The sequence below is a fragment of the Aricia agestis genome, chromosome 18 (assembly GCF_905147365.1).
Source record: "Aricia agestis chromosome 18, ilAriAges1.1, whole genome shotgun sequence".
In the NCBI taxonomy this organism is placed as follows: Eukaryota; Metazoa; Arthropoda; class Insecta; order Lepidoptera; family Lycaenidae; genus Aricia; species Aricia agestis.
In genome coordinates, this window is record NC_056423.1 from 3,941,360 (window position 1) to 3,961,353 (window position 19,994).

The window sequence follows — 19,994 nt, forward strand, 5'->3', positions numbered from 1 at the left end:
CGATCGAAGGATTAATCCAGGGCTGGATATGTCAGACGTTTATGAATATAGGACAGTGGTATTTTAACCTTTTTCACGACGCGACCCCGCAGGGGGTCGCGACCCACAGGTTGAAAATCCCTAATATAGGGGATAGACTCTTGAATGGCGGTCAATTGGTAAAAGATATTTAAATCCGCCTCTAATACGTAGTACTTAGTAACCGTATTTTAAAATTCAAGGTTATCTTATGAAGCAAAATTTTGTCTTTTATTATTTTAATCAAGTTGTGTTACGTAATACGGAAAATATTATTTGAAACTACGAATAATAATTTGAAACATACTCGTAATATTAATTGTTTCATAATTATAGTTTATGTAAATGCATGTGTGGCCAAATAAATCTACAGTTGATCATAATTAAAGTTTTATTTCCAATCATAATATGAGTTTTCCTAGACTGTAGACATACCCCCGGGTGGTCTCAGGACACCGCAGGAGGAACCCGGGACCTAAACCTGCCTCGCAGCTGCAAAGAGGAGGGCAAAGATAAAAACACACCTGGTAACTAATTGTTTATTTTACATAAAATTCCGCTATTATACATATTTACAAACATAAAAACGAATCAAGATTGTCACATAAAAATAGCTTGAGCAAGACGGATCCACCGCCCTTACCTACTTACATTACACAGTACACTAGAGACACTAGGAGTCGACGCGACGCATCGCGATCACAGCAAAATCACGGCGAGCGGCCGGCGGCGGCGCGGCCCGGCGCACGGTCGCGCACGGCGGCGCACCGGCACGCACGATGGCGCCGCGCCGCGCGGGTAGCGCGGCTCACAATAAATACAGGCAACGGCCCGCAGCGCCCCGCACGGCGCCGCGACACCCTAAGCGGCCGCTGCCGGGCCGAGCGGCCGCCCAGACGTTATGTTACAGGTTTCCGTATAAAAATATAAAAAGATGACACAACACTGTACACGGCTGATGGGTAATGTACACGAACTGGGACCATGTCGGTGAACAATAAATATCAGATGGGCTTAGCATTGAAATGCATGGAACTAACTTTGAACTGGAACGTTTTGTCCTCCGCGACGTCGAGTGGGAAAATAAAGTATACGTAAAAAGTATAAGTGAACGTAACGCTCGCGACCGAGCAGCCGAATGCAACACGACATGAGGAATTTCTACGGAGATACTTTGAACCGCCAAGCGGGATCGACCAGGTTAGAGAGCAGATTAGGTTTCGGCTGCTCACCCGGGAGTTTATTACGAGTGGTTAATCAACACACGGTTCGGAGCCGGTGCGCGGAGGAAAAGCGCTCTCGTTCGGGCCGGCGAGCGGCGCCCTGAGGTATCGGAACTCGCGCGGAGTTAGACCAAACTCGGCGCGAGTCGCGCGGGGAGCCCCGCCCGACCGACTTCCTCGTCTAACGGCTCCCCGGCCGCGGTCCCGTCACGCGAGCGACGCGCGTCTGATCGCATAACGGAAGCGCGAGCTACGATCGCCCGACTCCTTAGATGATGGAGGTGATGAGGCGTGCCTTGAAGTTGACTATCCGCTCGGAGGTCTGCGCGATGCGCAGGATGAGGTCCTGGATGAGGTTGGCGATCCCGCGGTTGGCGATGATGAACAGGCGGGTGATGGGGCCGGGCACGCCCTCCGTCAGGTTGTCGCCCTTGCCCGCCTCCTCCTCGCCGCCGGCCGCCGCTCCAGCCGCGGCTCCGGCGCCGGACGAGCCCGACGACGACCCGGCCACCAGCTGCACACGGAAAAAGTAACGGGTCAGTGGTCGCTCTTACACTGGAGACCCTCGGTAGTTCTAACGGCTCGGATTACCGAGCGTCAGATACACGAGGGCATACAGAGAGGCGGGTTCTAAATACGTAAGCGACGCAGAATACTTACTGAAATACGAGCAATTAAATGTACATTAATTTTAGAACCGAATCGATAAAACTCAATTATATTAAATATGACTTTAAAATGAAATGCAAACTCGATAGAGAGAAAGCTCGCTGAAGTAATATAAACGTAATTAACGACTATTACCTAACTATACTAGAATATTGCTCCAAACTACGTTACTTAACTACTCGAGTAACAAGGCTTAATGTTAATGTTAGTGGTGCGTGAGTAAAGAAGGAAGTTATGTGATAAGAGTGAAGTTATTAGGAACAACGACAGTACTATGGTTAGAAGCTCAAACGACTGCAACTGCTGGTAACACTACAGCTTCAACTACCAGATGGGACCAAACTTGCTACATTTCCGGACAACGACAATATCTACGAGTGACAGCGTCTACCTAGGTGAACACATCATACCAGCGTACGCGCCCTGGTCTAAGCGATAGTCTTGAAAAAATACGAGATAAAGTTCAATTTCAAAACAATGTATTCCAAAGCGCGTACGAGGCTATGAACGGACGGTTCATGTCCATCGATCTAGAACAATCTAGACGGAACGAGTACTTGGCTGGGGTCCAGGGTAGCGGAGTGGGAGGCGGTGAGGCCGAGGTTGAGGGAGTCGGTGCCGGCGAACAGTCGGAACGCGCCGCCGGCCGCTCGCGCCATTGCCTCCACCGGCCGCTGCAACATCCCCCGCTCAACACAACACCCTATATCTCGCCAGGCTAACCCGCAACTCGTACAACACCCCAACAAGGGGCACCAACTCGTGTCGGAGGCCAAGATCCACTTTGGGAGCCGTGTAAGTAGCTCGGTAGACTTACTGACAACCAGCTAATAGTCGGCGGACTTACTGATATTACTAGCTATATAAATTTAGTTGTTCCTGCTGAAATGCTGTTGCTAATCGGCAAGTTGAGTGTGTCGCAAAGTGATAAATTAGATATCTACTTAGGTACGGTACTTGGTCTACGAGGAAGGGCGAAGCCTCACTAAAAAAGATGAAGCTATCAATGAAGAATATACATTATATATACCAGTGTTTTTCAAACTTAGTTCTGACGCGACCCCCCTGACAAGACAAAATATTGGCTTTTTTTATGATGTATGTATTTTTGAAGATTTCCTTCTGTTAAATTGCATCCTTAATCTTTATTTTTTTAAATAAAATAATCCTTTTCAGCTTTGGCAACCCCCCTACAGAAACTTTTGAAAAACACTGGTGTATACTAATCTAAAATATCTCAGAGACTTCGTGGATCGGTAATTCGGTACGAAGATTAGCTTTTCCAGGAAAGTTATTAAAAGCTGGCTCTGAATGTGATCAGATTTTCAGATGTCCCTATCTACAGTGATGTGATATAAGATAGAATTATGGAAAAATGGGTTGTACATAACTGTATCTATATCACTGAGGATAAGAATAGTGTTAAAGGGTCTCATTCAAGAAATGAAGAAAAGAGAAAGATAGTATATTAAATGACAGAGAACCTTTAAAGGTATACAAAGTGACTCACCCTGACGACGTCGAACAGGAAGTTGCCAGAGCCGCCGCCGCTACCACCGCTGCCGTCCGCGCCGGCTGAGCCGCCGAAGTTCAAGAATCTGGAATTGATAACGGCAACAGATTAAAATAAGTCCAACTACATTATTCTAAAAACATTTTGATATTAAAACATCTGCTTTCAAAAACATTCGAAGAGAGAAGTCTAAATAGGAATGATTGCAATCTTATTGATATTGAAAATTACTGAAACCTACTACAAATACACGATAGTAAATAAAATAGGTATGTCGGATATTGAATTAGCAGCGACGCTTTTTCATTTCGCAACGTCGAGGTAAGCCATCAAATACGAGCGGGTTAAAAGATCATGGGCTTCGCAGAATCGGGCTTAACGAACTTTAATTTCACACAGCTTGCATAATTGATTAAACACGTATTGTAAATTGCCGATAAAAACAGACAATACCGTGGCGTGCGAATTAAAGAGCGCGCAAAAACGCAACATTCGCTCTCGGCGTGTTACTCAAGCCCGACTATTGGTGCTATTGACGGGGCTCGTTTGCCAACCGATCTCAATTGCTGGGAGTAAAACAGCGACCCTATAGCATGACACGCTGTGGCACGAATACAAGTGAACTGAGAGTGGTCAACTAGATCCCGATGGTATTTATGACTCAATATGACTAGCTAAAAGCCAAGCTTTGTGAGAGCTCGCGTCGTCACACCTTGACTGACTGATGATAACACATCTATATAATATGAATATAAAACTCTCGTGTCACAATGTTAGGCCGCGTACTCCTCCGAAACGGCTTTACTGATTTTTACCAAATTTTATATGCATATTCAATGGGTCTGAGAATCGGCTCCTGGGTACTTTTATATTGATAAGTGCATTTGTTGAATATATAATAGTAAATTATTACAACTCGAGACTGACGGCGGCCATTGTTTGTGCGACGTTGCCATGGTGACATACTTATTTAGTCACTTCAATAAAATAATACGGCCGAAATACTTTATATGGCAAAGAAACGTTTGCCGGGACAGCTAGTATATGAATAAAAATTACTATGTTAAAGCAGAAAGGCGTGATAGTTTTTCCGTAAAGTGTACCACAAAATGCTCAGGTCGTGGGATATCGATCGTTTGATCTCACCTCTTGTTTCGGTTTTCTTCTGTGTCGTCCGCGTCGTCGAGCGTTATCTCGTCGATGGAGGCGGAGTTGGTCTGAGCGGCGGTCTGCTGGTCTGAAGCCTGGGCGGCGGCCGCCTGGTCGGCTGCAGGCTGGTCGCCCCCGAAAGCCACTCGCACCTCCGCCTGCTGCGACTCCGCGCCCGACAGCAGCTGGTTCTCGTCGACGATCGCCTCCTGAAACCGAGCCCGAGGGTCAGTACGGGGCATGGGCGAGAGCGCGATGAAGATGGGATGGACGTGGGGGTGTTAGGGTGACGATGGCTGACGTGAAGATGGTTGCGGTCTGCGCGCGCGCTGCCGTCCCTGGCAGGCTGGGTGCGGTACGGACTGTCATACCGGCAGGTAGTACAGCGCCCGACGGCGGCGTTCCGGCGCGTCGGTGGTAGTGGTTGTGGTCGCCTCGTCGTCGTCGTCGTCATCATCGTCGTCGTCGTCCTCGAGGTCGACGGTTCCGCCGTTGGTGTTCCCGCCATTGCTGCGGTTGCCGCCTAGGAAGGCGCGAATGAAAAGCGGTCCGAACGTCCGAAGAACGAAGCTCGTCAACTCTTGTACCTTCTTATCGATCATCTAGAACATACGCGCTCTTTACGTTCGTCTGCCGACGAGACGGGAGGGATCCGAACAGATCGAGCTGGAAAACCTTACAAGCGGTTAAATACACACGGAGCGAATATAACAGTCAATTGCCGGCCGATTACATAATCGAATGTACTGTCGTCGGTGTCATGCAAAGTTTTTATAACCTCGACATGAACCAGCGGAGTTCTTCTCTATTGTGTGAGGATACTCGTTGGGTACATTTGACGGAAAATAGTGCTGCAATATTTTGATTGCTACTCGTCACTGGGTTTCAGCAGGTTTTCAAAAGGAAATAGTAAATTACGCACTAACGCACCTAGGGCAGGAAAATAAGAAAAGTCTCAGATCACATGTTATCTGAGGCTTTCTTATTTACTGCCCATAGTGCGTATACTATTTTTCTCATCAACGGGGGCGGAAAACGGCAACATCGTTAAGCGCAGCGGGAAGAAAGTAGACTTTTTCCGCTCGGAGGTGAGAAAAGAAACATTTTTTAAGTCAGGCATAATTTTGACCGATGAATTTCTTATATACAGTAGTAGGCATGCGGGATGGAGGCTTTACCTGTGTGAGAGAGGGGAAGAGCTGCCGCAGAATGCCGATGGTGCGCTTGTTACGTTCGCTGAGCTCCGAGCCCGGCGCGCCCAGGTTCAGAGTAGCTAGCGTCTCCTGAAAACAACCAACACGTCATGGATCAGTCAGTGTCTAAATACACTATGCCGAATTTCCGCGGCGGAAGTTCGGCTTGGATCCGCCTGCAATGTATTTTAAATTACCGATGGCACACCATGCCGAAATTCCGTTGTGTTATATTGCGTTTTACATTGCTGACGTAATCATGCGGAATTTCCGCCGCAGAAATTCGGCATAGTGTGTTTCGACACTCAGTGTCTCGGTATGCGGAATCTTGCAGCTAAAAACTTTGTGAGAATCTTTCAGCAACCTAAGTATCTCGTCATTATTGAAAGTCTAGTTTTATTTTCCACAAAGGAGCCTAGCATACGCCAATGAGATATACTCACTCTACATGTTTTCTCGATGTTTGATGGTTTGTCTCTTTATCTCTATTGACCCTAGCATGACAAACATTTTTTCTCGCGTAGATCTATCATCGAAATAACACATTTTATAGAGTTTTGTCGAGATAATGTCGAGAATTTGACATTATGAGACGAGTAGTTTTTAATTATCTCGACAGTGAGATATCTCGTTGGCGTATGCTAGGCAGGCTGAAGATTGTTTCCTATTTTGTCGAATTAGGAGCTCTATACGTTAGGTATGTTAGGACGTAAAGGTTGAAAAGCCTGTCTTTTACGTCTTGTTACAGATCTTTATATCTTATTATTTAAACGTTATCGTTAAAACAATCGTGAGAATTTTAAACAATAACATCCGGAGTATTTAACACCTTTTGTTCAGTATTTAGTTTATTTTGATAACGCCCTGTGAGGTTGTGCGAAATGTATTGAACTGTCAAGAATGTTTTGGGATGTATTAATTTGGGAGTGTTAGTGACACGGTTGAGTTTCCCACGACAGGTCAGATTGTTCACCACAGAGGCCACGTGCCCACAGAGGGGACACGCGATACCATAATCACGATTCACGACCAACCTTGGACTTAAGCATCTTGAATCTTGATGGTTATCGTTTACATAAACAGATTTCACAGCGAATTTAAAATCACTTCACAATGAGTCCACCCGCGAGATTTATTCTTTTAAGTTTACATCAAATGTTTGGTATTTTTTATGAGCTCTTGCATAATTTGGACTCGAATTCCACAAAATAATTTGGCGCGTGCATCGGAATCCGCGTTATGTAAGTGTGTGTGTTTGTATAATTAATTCGTGTATGTTAATTGACATTGAGTAACGTGTGCCGTTAGCATTGAGGACAGGTGCTGCGCCCCGGTGTGGGTTACACGAGGAGATTCAAATGGTTTATTGGTTCATCTCTAAGATTATATTAATTTAATTCACCTCGTAATCACAAATTTTGACATCCAACTTTACGTAGTTGGTGTTTGGTGTGATGTCAAAACCGACAGCACCACCAAATCGGTGTAGATAACTATTTAATTTTGGAACGAAGTTCCTTATCGCGCGTTCGGCGTAAATCTGAAGGCTAGACAGAACGATATCTGACCTTGATTTGACCTCGACACTTTTTATTAGTACCTGCATGTTAGGGGCAGAGGGCGTTGATAGTAAGTATTCCTGGGCGTCAATAGATGGCGTTTTTCAAGTTCAAGTTTCTAGTCTCAAGTTTTTTATTGACATCTTAAGTTCTAGTTGTTATCTGATTGTTTACCTGTGCATTAGCGGCTGGGGCGATGATCTCGATGATTTCGGGCTTGCTGTCGTCTGCAGGGGAGGCCTCGGGGGCGGGGGCGGCGGCGGCGAGCGCCAGCAGCGATAGCACTGCCCCGAGGTAAGCCAAACTCCTGGTTCTGCTCATGGCTGTGTCTTGTTACTCCTCGTTTATCTGTGGAAGAGGGATATTGAATATAAGGCATAATTCATGAAGGCTGAATTTTACAGACGTTTGTATAGGTGCAGAAGTTACGAGAGCTTAGAAAAAAATGCTGTAACTTAAAGTTATTGAAAACTGTAGGTGTGTTAGTGATGGGCGTGTTTGCGTATAACAGTTGTAATGAGTTTGGTGCTTAGGTTTGTTTGAACATATCAAGTTCTCATGGCAGAATTTCGACTGTTTTAACAATTTTACGAGCTCGTTGATTTTGCGGTGCTACAGAAGTCTCAGCAAGTTTTTAAAGCAAAATGATTGGGGTTCTTGGCGACTGCTTGTGTGCGCTGTTCTAGCTGCTGCGTGCACATTACGCATTCATCTCGGGTGCGCTTGCGCAAGCGCAGCGCGGTGTGGTAACGTTACTGAGCTGTTACTACATATTGTATGACGCCGCTGTCACGCTCCACCAGGCTTGCAGCTATTGGTATTACTGTGTTTATGTTATGTTGGGGAAATTACAATGTGCTATGAAGTACAAATTATCAAAAATAATTTTGACCTAATGACTTGCTTAGTAGCAACATGTACCTACCCGTGTGTATTCTAAAAAATACTCGGAACCTGAACACCAGAGAATTATTAATGATCTCTAACGTAATTTAAATCTAAGTTTCTTCCCACTAAATACTAAGGAGATTTTCTAAACTTCAACTTTTTTAAATTATAAATCATTTTTTACCACCCCAATTTCAATCTCGATAACGGTGTATTTCGTTGATTCATCTGCTCACCGGCAGATGGCGCTAGGTGGATGTTACAGTTTTGTATGCAAATCCTACTCTTGTGTCTATGTCTTAATAAGTCGTTCACCTCCTTCTCGACCGCTTTTATTACATAAATATGCATATTTTAAATAAGTCACTGAGGTAGCTGACGGGTCAAGGTTGTGCGTGGGGTGAGATCGACATTTTATGTTGATTTTATTGATCTGATGTCAGAAACTATTCAAATTGATTACTTTTTCAGTTCTTATTTAATTGTACGCTAATCGATGCTATTAATAAAAACCAAGGTGACATCTGTTTCTGATTAAATCAAACACTTAAGATTCGTTTTGAAATATTGTGATTACTCATTATTATATTAGTTATTCTGTATTATTATGAAATGACTCTTTTTTAGGGTTCCGTACCCAAAGGGTGAAAACGGGACCCTATTCATGAGATTTCGATGTCTGTCTGTCCGTCTGTATGTCTCCAGGCTGTATCTCAAGAACCGCTATAGCTAGGGTTCTAAAATTTTCACAGATTATGTATATCTGTGGCCGCTATAACAACAAATACTAAAAACAAAATAAAATTATTATTTTAAGGGGGCTCCCATACAACAAACGTGATTTTTTTGGCCTTTTTTGCTCGATATCAATAATGGCAACAGGTAGGCACTTGATATTTTCACAAAGGCCTTAATTATAAGCCTACTTAAATATTTAAGAATAATATTAAAATAAAATAAAAAATTAAGGGGGGCTCCCATACAAAAACACAATTTTTCGGCTATTTTTCCTGTTTATCGGTACGGAACCCTTCATGCGCGAGTCCGACTCGCACTTGGCCGATTATTTAAAATATAATAATAGGTATCTACAAATATTAATAATAGATATTGCATTGTTTGCAGCTATTTTGACATTGAAATTATTATAGGTAGGTAAGTATCTCATTTTTTTCTGACCAATATACTTGGTGAAATCATCTGAGTTTGAATTTTTTTGTCAACACTCTTTAATAAATATTATAATAGAGCAATAGATATAATCAGGGCGAGTAAAATAAAGCAAGGAATTTCCTAACATTGAGGAAAACCCTCTGGTTGACGACAAAACCTGACATCTTATAACAAACACTTTTTATAGCTACGTAATAAAATAATTATCCGATTGTTATTGTATTGTATAAATAGATCTATTTATAATTGTATCTTTGTTACGTATCTTCACAAAGGCACATTTGTGCCAAGTCTGGCCGTTAATAATGCTAGTGGTTTGTCAAAATCGAATAACAAGCCTTCTCTTTTATAAAATAACGAGCTTTTGCCCGCGGCTTCGCTCGCGTTAAGAAGTATTATTATATACAAACTTTCATCCCCTATTTTAACCCCTTGGGGTGGGAATTTATCAAAATTATTTCTTAGCGGATGCCTTCGTCAAAACATCTACCTGCATGCAAAATTTCAGCCCGATCCGTCACCATGTCAGTCAGTCACCTTTGAGTTTTATATATTATAGATAGATAGATATGACGTGATTTATATCATCCACAGTTAACGTTTATATAAAACTTAGAAGTAATTACCATCGCCCAAAGACATTTTTATCGAAGAAATCATAATTACATTACTGGGCTTTTATCTTCTTTATAAGGTTTAAAATTTGAGATACTAACTATTTCACCACTTTCTGATAAGTGATAAAGTGCCTAATAGGCTATTCACAACTTTTTTCACAGATTCTCCATACTTGATCTGTCAAGTTAATTGGTGGATAGCCTTATCAGGAAGTAGTGAAGAACTAGATGGTCTCTTTAAAAGTCTGTACATGAATAAAATGTAGCGGCGATTAACATGTCATTAGTTTTAAACAAGCCGTTGACATTAATTTAAGATCCTTGAAGACGTCAGATACTATAGAGACAATACATCGACTCCTTGAGATACAGCCATGTAGCACGACAAACATACATCACCCTAAGAACAATAGATATCTTCGGTTGTACATAAAAACACTTTTGTATGTCTGTTGAGAACATTGAACTACATAACCGACATTTGGCCCTGTGTATATAAGCAGCTATACATACAAACACGATCTGCGGTCGCGCGACCCCCATACAAACCAATTGCCTATGTATAATATACAATTAAAAATATTGTATAACTAAATGACGCCCGCAAACTCTGTATTTTTTCCGAGAGTCGGGACAAAAAGTATCCTATGTCCTTTCCCAGGACTCAAAGTAGATCGATGCCAAATAAAAAAAATCATTTCAGCGGTTTGGGCGTGAAGAGGTAACGGACATACAGATTAATCGCATTTATAATATTAGCAAGATTTATTGGTGGAAATTTACCTGAAGACTGCAAACAATGCTAAGTACTGAAAACGTGACTGCACTTGTTGGAATGATGTTGATAGCAAACATAATACAGATCACATGCAGGTTTATCCATTGTGTGTATAAAAATGAAAAGTAAAAGAATATATAGGTCTACCAGAATCTGATGGCAAATTTTGACGGCAGATTTTCAAAAAATATCCTTGATCATTGCATAAATTTTTATATTTGCATGTTTCACACACAGAATCAGCCGCTATAAGGAAAAAAAGGATCAAAATGTTTTATTCCAATTACCTCGGTATTGCTAGAGTCAATTTAATTTCTCACTTTTGCCATCAGATTCTGGTACACCTATATATCTCTTGTCAAAAATGGCATCAGAGTTAGATGAAAGAGGTTTTGAAATATATCTTTATTAAACTAAAACAATAAAACTAAATTACAATAAAAACTAGCGTAAAAAGAGAACAGTTTAAATATAAAAAAGGTTGTCATCCAGACTGCTGCCTTTAGGGAGAGTGCCCAGAATACTAGCCACATTGCCCCGCTGTAAGGCCAGGCTTAATCGCTGGCCAAAATATGCTCCAGCCCTCTGGTCACCTGTGCGATCTATGAGGCGGGATGATATAAGATTGAAAAACTATTTCATATCATCCCCCCACGGGCCTAACGTTTCAAACGCAAGCGGCAAAAATATGTAGTCACGGCTTAAAGATACATATTTTCGCCGCTTACGCGTTTGCGCTTCGGACGCCGCCGCACCAGCCGTCACTGAAGTTCCATGTAAATAGGAGGCCGCCAGTGTGTCGACACATGTTGCGTCCCACACCAAGCACCTCCCACTTTTCCATGGAACTAATGTTAAGCCGTCGGGTCTCTTGCCATCATAGAGGTTTTGATGATTTTGTATTTCTTTCACTAGCAAGTGTTGGCCAACCGTCGGGACTTAGCACAGTCGTTTAATGATCTGTAGTAACGCTCACCTCAGAGCTACGTGTCTGATGAAATTCACTAAAAATTTGTGAAAATGACGGCGACACTCAATTATCTGTCATTTGTCAGTGACGAAAGTATAATGACAGGCGTCAAACTGTCGCAACTGTCTGACTGTCATCTCGAGCGATAATCCCCGGCGATTCACACTTTAACAGCTAAGGGCCGGGACACAAAAACACGATACGAGGTCGTGTCGTACCACGACGCGGCGTCGTTTCACGATGCGACGTCGTGTCGTGGGAATCTACGACGAACAATGTAAAAAACTACGACGCGACATCGTGACGTGACACGATATACGGCACGACGTCGCGACGTAGAAACTCACGATCTTTGAATTTCTACGTGGTACGACACGACGTCGTATCGTGTTTATGTGTACCTACCGGCTCTTACACCTTAAACTTTCAAGTGAGGACTAACAACTTGCTTGGGAACACAAGTGATTTTGGAAACGTTACCGAGAATGAGATGGTGCTTTTGGGACTCTACATTAGATTAACTTGGTTTATTTGGACTATACTATGTAAAAATTGCCAGAAACTTGGAATTAAAACATAAAGAGGGCGCTTAAGCGTTGTCATTGGATGGATAAATGGAAGTCTTTACATTTTACATTCTACGACGTACCGCTTGCCACAAATTCAATTTTAGGTTCGGATCTATAGTCGATATTATGAGACTTGTGGCCTTTAAAATATCGTAACATACTAAAAGTTATTACCTAGAGTCTAAACCCAAGGATAGTAACGTGGCTGATGTAACGCAATTCAGCCGTTATTTAGCTCTCATCACACGAGCGGCCGCCCACGCCGTCACGAATCGATCGCACTGACGGCCGAACCGTGCCGAAGTGTGATTTATTACTATTATCAAAACCTCCGTTATTATTTATTTGACAATTTAATAATGTTCCAAACACTTCTGCACTTAATCTGTTTTAATGGCTTGTCACTTTTAAAGCGAATTGATGGTTTAAAATTGTTCACTAATATAATAATTTTAGTAGCTTAGCTGATCGGGTAAATATTATTAAGACAATGTACGTTGTGAGATTTAGATAGCTCGTAAGCCTCAAAGGAAGATCTTCCAATCGATGGAGGATTTGTCTTTATCAACGTTGAATTATCACGCTTATCATAGAAACTAAACGATTTTAGGATTGTGCGCTGGCTCTAAATCTATTATAAATCACAAATTATAATAGGAAGATAATCCATAATCCATAATCATCATTTATTTGCAAAGAATGTTGTTTACAAAGATCTTATAGTTATATACAGTATCAAACACTCTGCTTTTGAAGCATGCAAAAATTATTATAAATATTTAGTTAATACAGGGATTTAACATTATCATTTTTCTATATTAGCCTTATTAGAAGATAGCTACACATTCATTAATAACAATAGAAAAAAGTTTCCTAGACTATCCAGAGAGAAAAAAAAAACTACATTTAATCGTCTGTCAGTGTCAAACAATAAAAAAAAAACGAATTGTCAAATATCGTAATTTGTTCGCCATGACTTGAGGTTTTCATCAAATCTGCAATGTCATCTACTTTCCACGTGGCGTGAAACATGGAATTACAGACAACAGTCTATAATTATGATGTTATGCTGTGTTACAATTATTAGTTATAATACCCAAATCCAGCAAAACGATATCTCAAGAATGTCCACGTCTAATGTTAAAACATGTAGCAATACTGTCGTCATAAATCTTTAATCAAATTAAGCGCACCGCGGCGGCGAAAGAGCGCGGAAATTTAATTTTAACCGTAATTAAACTGTTACAACAGTCCGACCCGACGACCTCTCCGCCGAGTTAACCCGCTGCTACCTGACAATGTTATACCACAGTTATACTTACTGCTGACTGCTTAATTTTAGGTCAATGTTAATATGTAGTTTGAAAAAAAACTGTGACCTTTTTGACTTGCAATTTTTCATATATTATAAGTAAATTAATAAGTCCAACTTAAAACTTCTTAACTGACTGCGAAGAAAGATATCTACTAATTGAGAAAGACAGTGTTATGGTTTAACTTCTGCTTCATTGATGCCAGGCGATATGCAATTTCCACAGACCTAGGAAAGCATAGACGAGATTTAGCTTCTCCCTTGTTTGATGCCTCACGAAGCGAGACGAGGCAGGGTGGAGTCACGGACCGGCGCGCGTGTATCTAGACCGCCAGTTAGAGCTAAATTTGACTAATATCCTAATATGTAACGATGTGGTTTTGAAATATCGCCATATTATAGTTCTTGTGTAACGCTCGTTTTTGGCAGCAAACAATTTGGATCGTCGCCTTGAAAATTATCGGTTTCATGTCTAATCCTGACCATAATCGTCGCTTGTTTTAGTTTCACAATAGCGGCTGCGACAAACCCGAGCGATTGGTTTTAAGTCTTTTTCAACAAAGGTTCTTCTTTCCTTACTAATTACAGAGCATTAATGAAAATTTCAACTGCTGAGTTAATGGTAATATCCAATATTGGGCTAGCCTGTTGTGAGTGTCAATTTTGTGTTCAACTTGTAAAGATCGTTGAATACGCATGGGTGCGCTATGTGATACAACATATTAGTTTTCCTGTAACTGAGTCAGCTGTATGAGACAGGGTTGTCAGTTTTTCCTCGCGAGTGAGTCAAATCGCCCGAGGCCGCGTTGGCCAAGCGCTCGGACGTCGAAAATGTCGCAACCCGATCGATATAAAACTGTCAATATTATACTTTAACTTCAAATTCGACGAACACTCCACTGTCCTCAAAATATTGGTTTAGGTGCACTAAAGTAATTGACATTGACTCAAAAATTTTTACAGAATACTCGTGTATTTTTAAAAATACTTTAGAAGATAAATGGAAATATAAATTATTTAAAAAGATCGCACAGATATGGTGTGTAAAATGTAACGCATGAAGGTTCATAATATTTCATAATATAAACTATGAAATAAAAATGTATTGAGCCTTGATCTTTTTAACATTTCCGCCATAAAATTTAATCTTAGATCAGAACAATGTAGTAATAAAATTACAATAAAATATAATAATAATAATTATGTTATCTGTTTTACTTATAAAGTTATACCGGTTATAACACATTATGGATCAGTGTTCACAACTCCTACTAATTTTATAAGAAACGTTAAAAAAGTAAAACAATACTTATCTTTAATGTTACTGTTTGTATACTCGTATGTAATGTTAGTGGAAAATTTACTTAACTCCTCTTCTCATCTATTTTGGGCTAAGTTTTTAGTTTTTACCCAAAAACTGGTTTTGAAAGACACACACAAAAACTATCAATGATCTCATTTTGCTCCAATTTAGCTTATCTAATAAACAATCTTTGTATGTTATGCAATTCAAAGATAGTATTTAGTATCATAATTCTGTATACGTACATCTAATATACATGTGTAAATATTACTAACAAAAGTACTCAATATAACATGAAATTCATGTTTATATTTGTGTGTTCGTCGTACTGTAATGTGATATTTAAAATGGGAGCATTATAGCGCGCTTTTTACGCTCAGATTGAATTCATAGTATTCAGAAAGATGTATATAGTACGCAAATTCAGTCCGCGTATATTAAATTGTTTTATGTAGGATATGTATCAAGATCCTGTGCGGGCGAGGGTTCCGCCACATTAGCGGTTACTGGGGCATGACCAGACACTCGCCACTTGAAGAAACACACTCATTATCTGTTCTAATTTGATCCTAACGATACAAAATCAAATCGTAATAATGCTAGCTTTGATTTTGTATATTTTATATTGATAAATTTTATTGTTGTTTCACTTGTAAATAGATTGTTGTCTGTCAGCAGATCTTTGCCCCAATTCTCATACAATCTTTGTTAATATCATATTAATCGATACGATATTCGATTTATGAGAATATTAACATCAGATGCCGCATTTTTTTATCACACATTTTCGTGCCGCAATTGTAACTGAGTGGATAAATCTGCGTTCACCTTTATCTATTATACTTACTAAGTAATACAAAAATTCATACAACCTATAAGTTTTTTCTCTTAATATTTAAATTTATATAAACATAGTGTAATGCAATCGAAAACAAATATAACGCGCAAGCAGGCGTGACATTCACGTTACAGTGTGAATGACTCAATTAGTATACATTCTAACAAACGAGTAACTTTATCCGCGCGGGAACCATAGCTTTAATAATATACGCGTTATATACTGACATCATATTAATTATTGTAGTTGTTAGTCATTTTCAGAATAAAATGCCTTCCTTTTTGCAAGGAACGCAAGTGACAACATGATATTTTAACCCCGTCTGGCGTAGGTGACATATTATATTTTATGTTTTAAATATTTTATGTTGTATTTAAATCAATATGTACGTATCATTAAAACAATATTAAACATTTTCACAAATTAAACCATTAATTACTTACACAAAAAATAAAACTAATTTCGAGCTTAACGAACATTTAAAATGTAATTATTGTTTCCTTTAAGTAATTATACAGTATGGTGTGAGGCAACTAGTGAGTACAACATAGCGTATAATACGCGTTGGGGCGAATTGTGCCGGAGTAAAAACTACATTCACGCGGCCTTGACGCCGGGGCTGGGTCGCCAGGGTTGAGCACGTCAACGTTTTTTTTAATCAATCAGTTATTTGGACCTACAAATCGGAAAAGAGGATTTTTTTGAATGCTTTAAGTCGATTCAGTCTTAAAATAACGTTATTTTAATGATTCATTTGTACAGTAGCTGCTCAGATTTTTAAGCTACAGAATGAATTTTTATGATAATATTTTAAATTTTAATAAAAAAAAAAGGATTTAAATAAAGGATGAAGTCAAAATAAACTTGAAGCGATAAAGGTAAACGACTAGCTGTTTATTTTAAATCTCGGAAATTTTAAATCGCTTAAATTATGATATCTATGGACGTTTCACACCACGTCAGTCTGGCCCCGTGCTAAGTACTAAGACTTGTGTTACAGGTACCAGACAACGGAAATATATTTAATACTTTTATACTATACATATATTTAAGACTTTTATTATATGATACACATATTTAATACACATCCAACACCCAGGAACTTTTTGAAAAACTTTTTGTTCCGTCTGCGGGATTCGAACCCGCGACCCCCGGCTTGAGCTACCAACAACCCACCAACTGAGCCACGGAGGTCGTCTTTATTTGCAAAAACTTTCATGCGGTCGGTTAAAAATTTCACGTGTGCCAACCCTGACTATATGAACTAGTTGCAACTTGCACATAATATTTAACTAAGTTTGAGCAACAACCAATAACGGTTATAAGTCGGTTGTATTTTTGCAGTTGCTAGCGTTCACTTTTAATTATACTGAAACCGTGTAATGTATAAACGACGGAAATGAACAAATACTGAGGTGCTTAATTATTAACACTGAATATAATTTATGGTGGAGCTAACATTTGTACCGATTTCCTTCCCATTAAAATACTAAATAATAGCTACAGTACTATTTTAAAGTAATTTAGTGTACAACAGCGATAATAATTTTCATTTTTCGTTACCCCAATGGAAACGGTCTTCGCGTATCTGTGTAATTGGAAATTTTTACATCACACTGTAATAATATCATCGTACATCCTTAGGGCCTTCGCCCACTGCGACTTTTAGTAGCGATGCAGTCGCGCGTTTGTGAAACGCACGTCTGCATCAATACTAACGCGCATTAGTCGCATTTGCAATGCCATACAGGACACACAGCTAGCGACTGCATCGCGACTGTATCGATGCAAATATGCGACAGTATTGCGACTGTATCGCAATGAGCGCACGGCCTAAAGAGATGTACAGATTTTGGAGCGACCAGTGTGTAACGATCATCAGCACTATGAACGAACAGCGAGTACCTGGCGATGGCTGTAATGATTAATGACTATATTTACGTGCGTTTGTGTCGCCAGTCACGAGAGAGCACAACTTTATAGCGCCTTTGACATCGATGACTATCGGCCTGCGAATTACTATTGATTGCACATTTTAATGACGGCTGTCAAATGCCTACAAAATGGGATAAGCCAACCGATTATTTACAACCTAAAATTAATTTTATGTTATGTTTTTGCAAGCGGCGGTTTCGGGTTAATTGGCAGAGAGTCGCTAAGACGCCGAGTTTTCTCGTGGCCGCCGCAGTTAGTACGGCGGTCCACCTTGCGATACACACTTTCAAAAATCAAATTACGCCACTCGTTGCGCAACGGAGGACCATAAGACTCGTTAAATTAGTGAAAAAGGTCGATACAGTTGTTGGCGCGGGGTGTGAGCGGGTGTGCTGGGGGATTGGGGGGCGCGGGGGGAGGCCTCTCACTCAACCTCGCTACAGTTAATAACGAAATGGCCGCGAGCATTACACACTCCGCCGCGGTTGCTCAACATCCGCGCGAATATCGACCCCACAAGGGCGAGTGTGGCACTGACCGTACACCCTGCCTGAGCCAGAGGTTCTCAAACTCTTTTGTTTTATAGATCACTTTAATAAAAAATCTGGACCCCTGGGGGTCCACTTGGACCACCAACTACCAACCTACCAATTGAAGGAAGATAATAATATAATCAAAGACTAAGAAGGTGTCTGAATAAAGGAGAGAAATCCTTAAAACGCAGTCGATCTTTAAAGTATAATTCAGGAGATCTATAATAAAGTTTTAAACTCATACTGCTACTTGCTCTAATGTAGATGAGGACTGCCGATTCGTTTTTGAGACACTAAGGGCCTGTTTCACCACTTTCTGATAAAGGCTATTCAAAACTTTTTTGACAGATTCTCCATCCTTGATCTGTCAAGTTAATTGGTGGATAGCCTTATCAGAAAGTGGTGAAACAGGCCCTAAATAAACTAGTTTCAGTCAAATATGAAACATTTTAAACTTTGAAGTATAGATTGAAAGTTAATATTTCGCAAACAGAACGCAATATCATCAGTCGCATAGGGTTCCTAGGCGTCCGGATAAATCCTCCGGACACAGTTAGGCTTTTTGATTGCGTGTCCGGCCAAAATTATGTGGAGTCCGGCTTTTGTAGAGCTCCGAATCAATAATTTTATATGACAATCTACTAATTTTAGAAGGTTTCACACCTAATAAAATGTAAAATTGTATGTAAAATTATTGTTTTAATAAAACAGAAAATTACGAAAGTATTCCTACACTAAGAGTCCATTCTTAGTACTCGATAGCAGGACTTTTTTGTACAAATGTCCGGCCAAGCATTGTCCGGCTTTTCGATTAAGCGACCTGGCAACCCTAGCCGCAGTAGCAGGCAGGTTGTAAAATCAACGATTTATAACGTTGTCACTTATTTAACGTCAATAATAAACGTTAACATTTGAGCTGCTATTCTAAGTAAACAAAACTCAGGTGTGCATTTTATTGACCTTAGCAGAGATTATATTTTATAAGGATCGTAAAGTACCGACGCGTAGTTTTATAATATTTAAGTTTACAATACATGAAGCAAATTAATTTGTCAATGTACTATGTATTTATTGTGCTTTAACTCTTTATTAATAAGAGTTAATCCATATTTCTATACTGATAATATTATAAATCTGAAATTTGTCTGTCTGTTTATGACCCCTTTACGCCCAAACCACTGAACAGATTTTGCTAAAATTTTGTATGGAGATACTTAACTCATCAAGCCCCAAGCGGCCTCCGATGGCATAACAATTGAATATCTATTGCGTCTGTGATTCCCACGATCGAAGCATTAAAGTCTCGAGAAATGGGTGGCACTCGCGATATAAACTGATTTTGGCGCAATGGACTTGCGGATATCAACTAGTAATTGATATAATTATACTGATGTTTGTTGACAAAAATAATTTTATTAGAGTATATAACTCATGCATTATTAACAAGTCATTGGACAGGTGTGGCGAATGTCGATTCTAACGTAAATGATCGTATTTCGTAAAGGTTGAATATGATTAATGAAACATTTTATTGATGTGTTACCACGAAGGATTCACAGCGAGGCTGGCTGACGTCGGTGCCGCTCTAAAATATTCAAATAGGTAATTTAAATATAAATAATGTATTTAATGTAAATAATATAACGTAAATGTTAAGTTTATTTAAATCTATATCAAAGTTTTTTTTTATCTAAAAAAATAATTTAAATCTTGAATATAAAAATGCACAAGTTGAACCTTATTTCTAGAGGTAT

General features: G+C 40.0%; 1 protein-coding gene across 1 annotated transcript in view; it reads right to left on the bottom strand.

Annotated features, from left to right (window-relative positions):
- Positions 1-543: 543 nt before the first annotated feature.
- LOC121736040 overlaps positions 544-19,994 on the bottom strand; it is a 37,377-nt gene continuing 17,926 nt past the window's right edge. Inside the window, exons 2-7 of the mRNA XM_042127084.1 lie at positions 7,499-7,672; positions 5,751-5,855; positions 4,944-5,174; positions 4,570-4,781; positions 3,421-3,508; positions 544-1,755 (exon numbers count right to left, since the gene is read on the bottom strand). Of these exons, the coding sequence (XP_041983018.1) occupies positions 1,510-1,755; positions 3,421-3,508; positions 4,570-4,781; positions 4,944-5,174; positions 5,751-5,855; positions 7,499-7,645 (1,029 nt within the window). The 5' untranslated portion in view covers positions 7,646-7,672 and the 3' untranslated portion in view covers positions 544-1,509. The remainder of the gene's footprint in view (positions 1,756-3,420; positions 3,509-4,569; positions 4,782-4,943; positions 5,175-5,750; positions 5,856-7,498; positions 7,673-19,994) is intronic.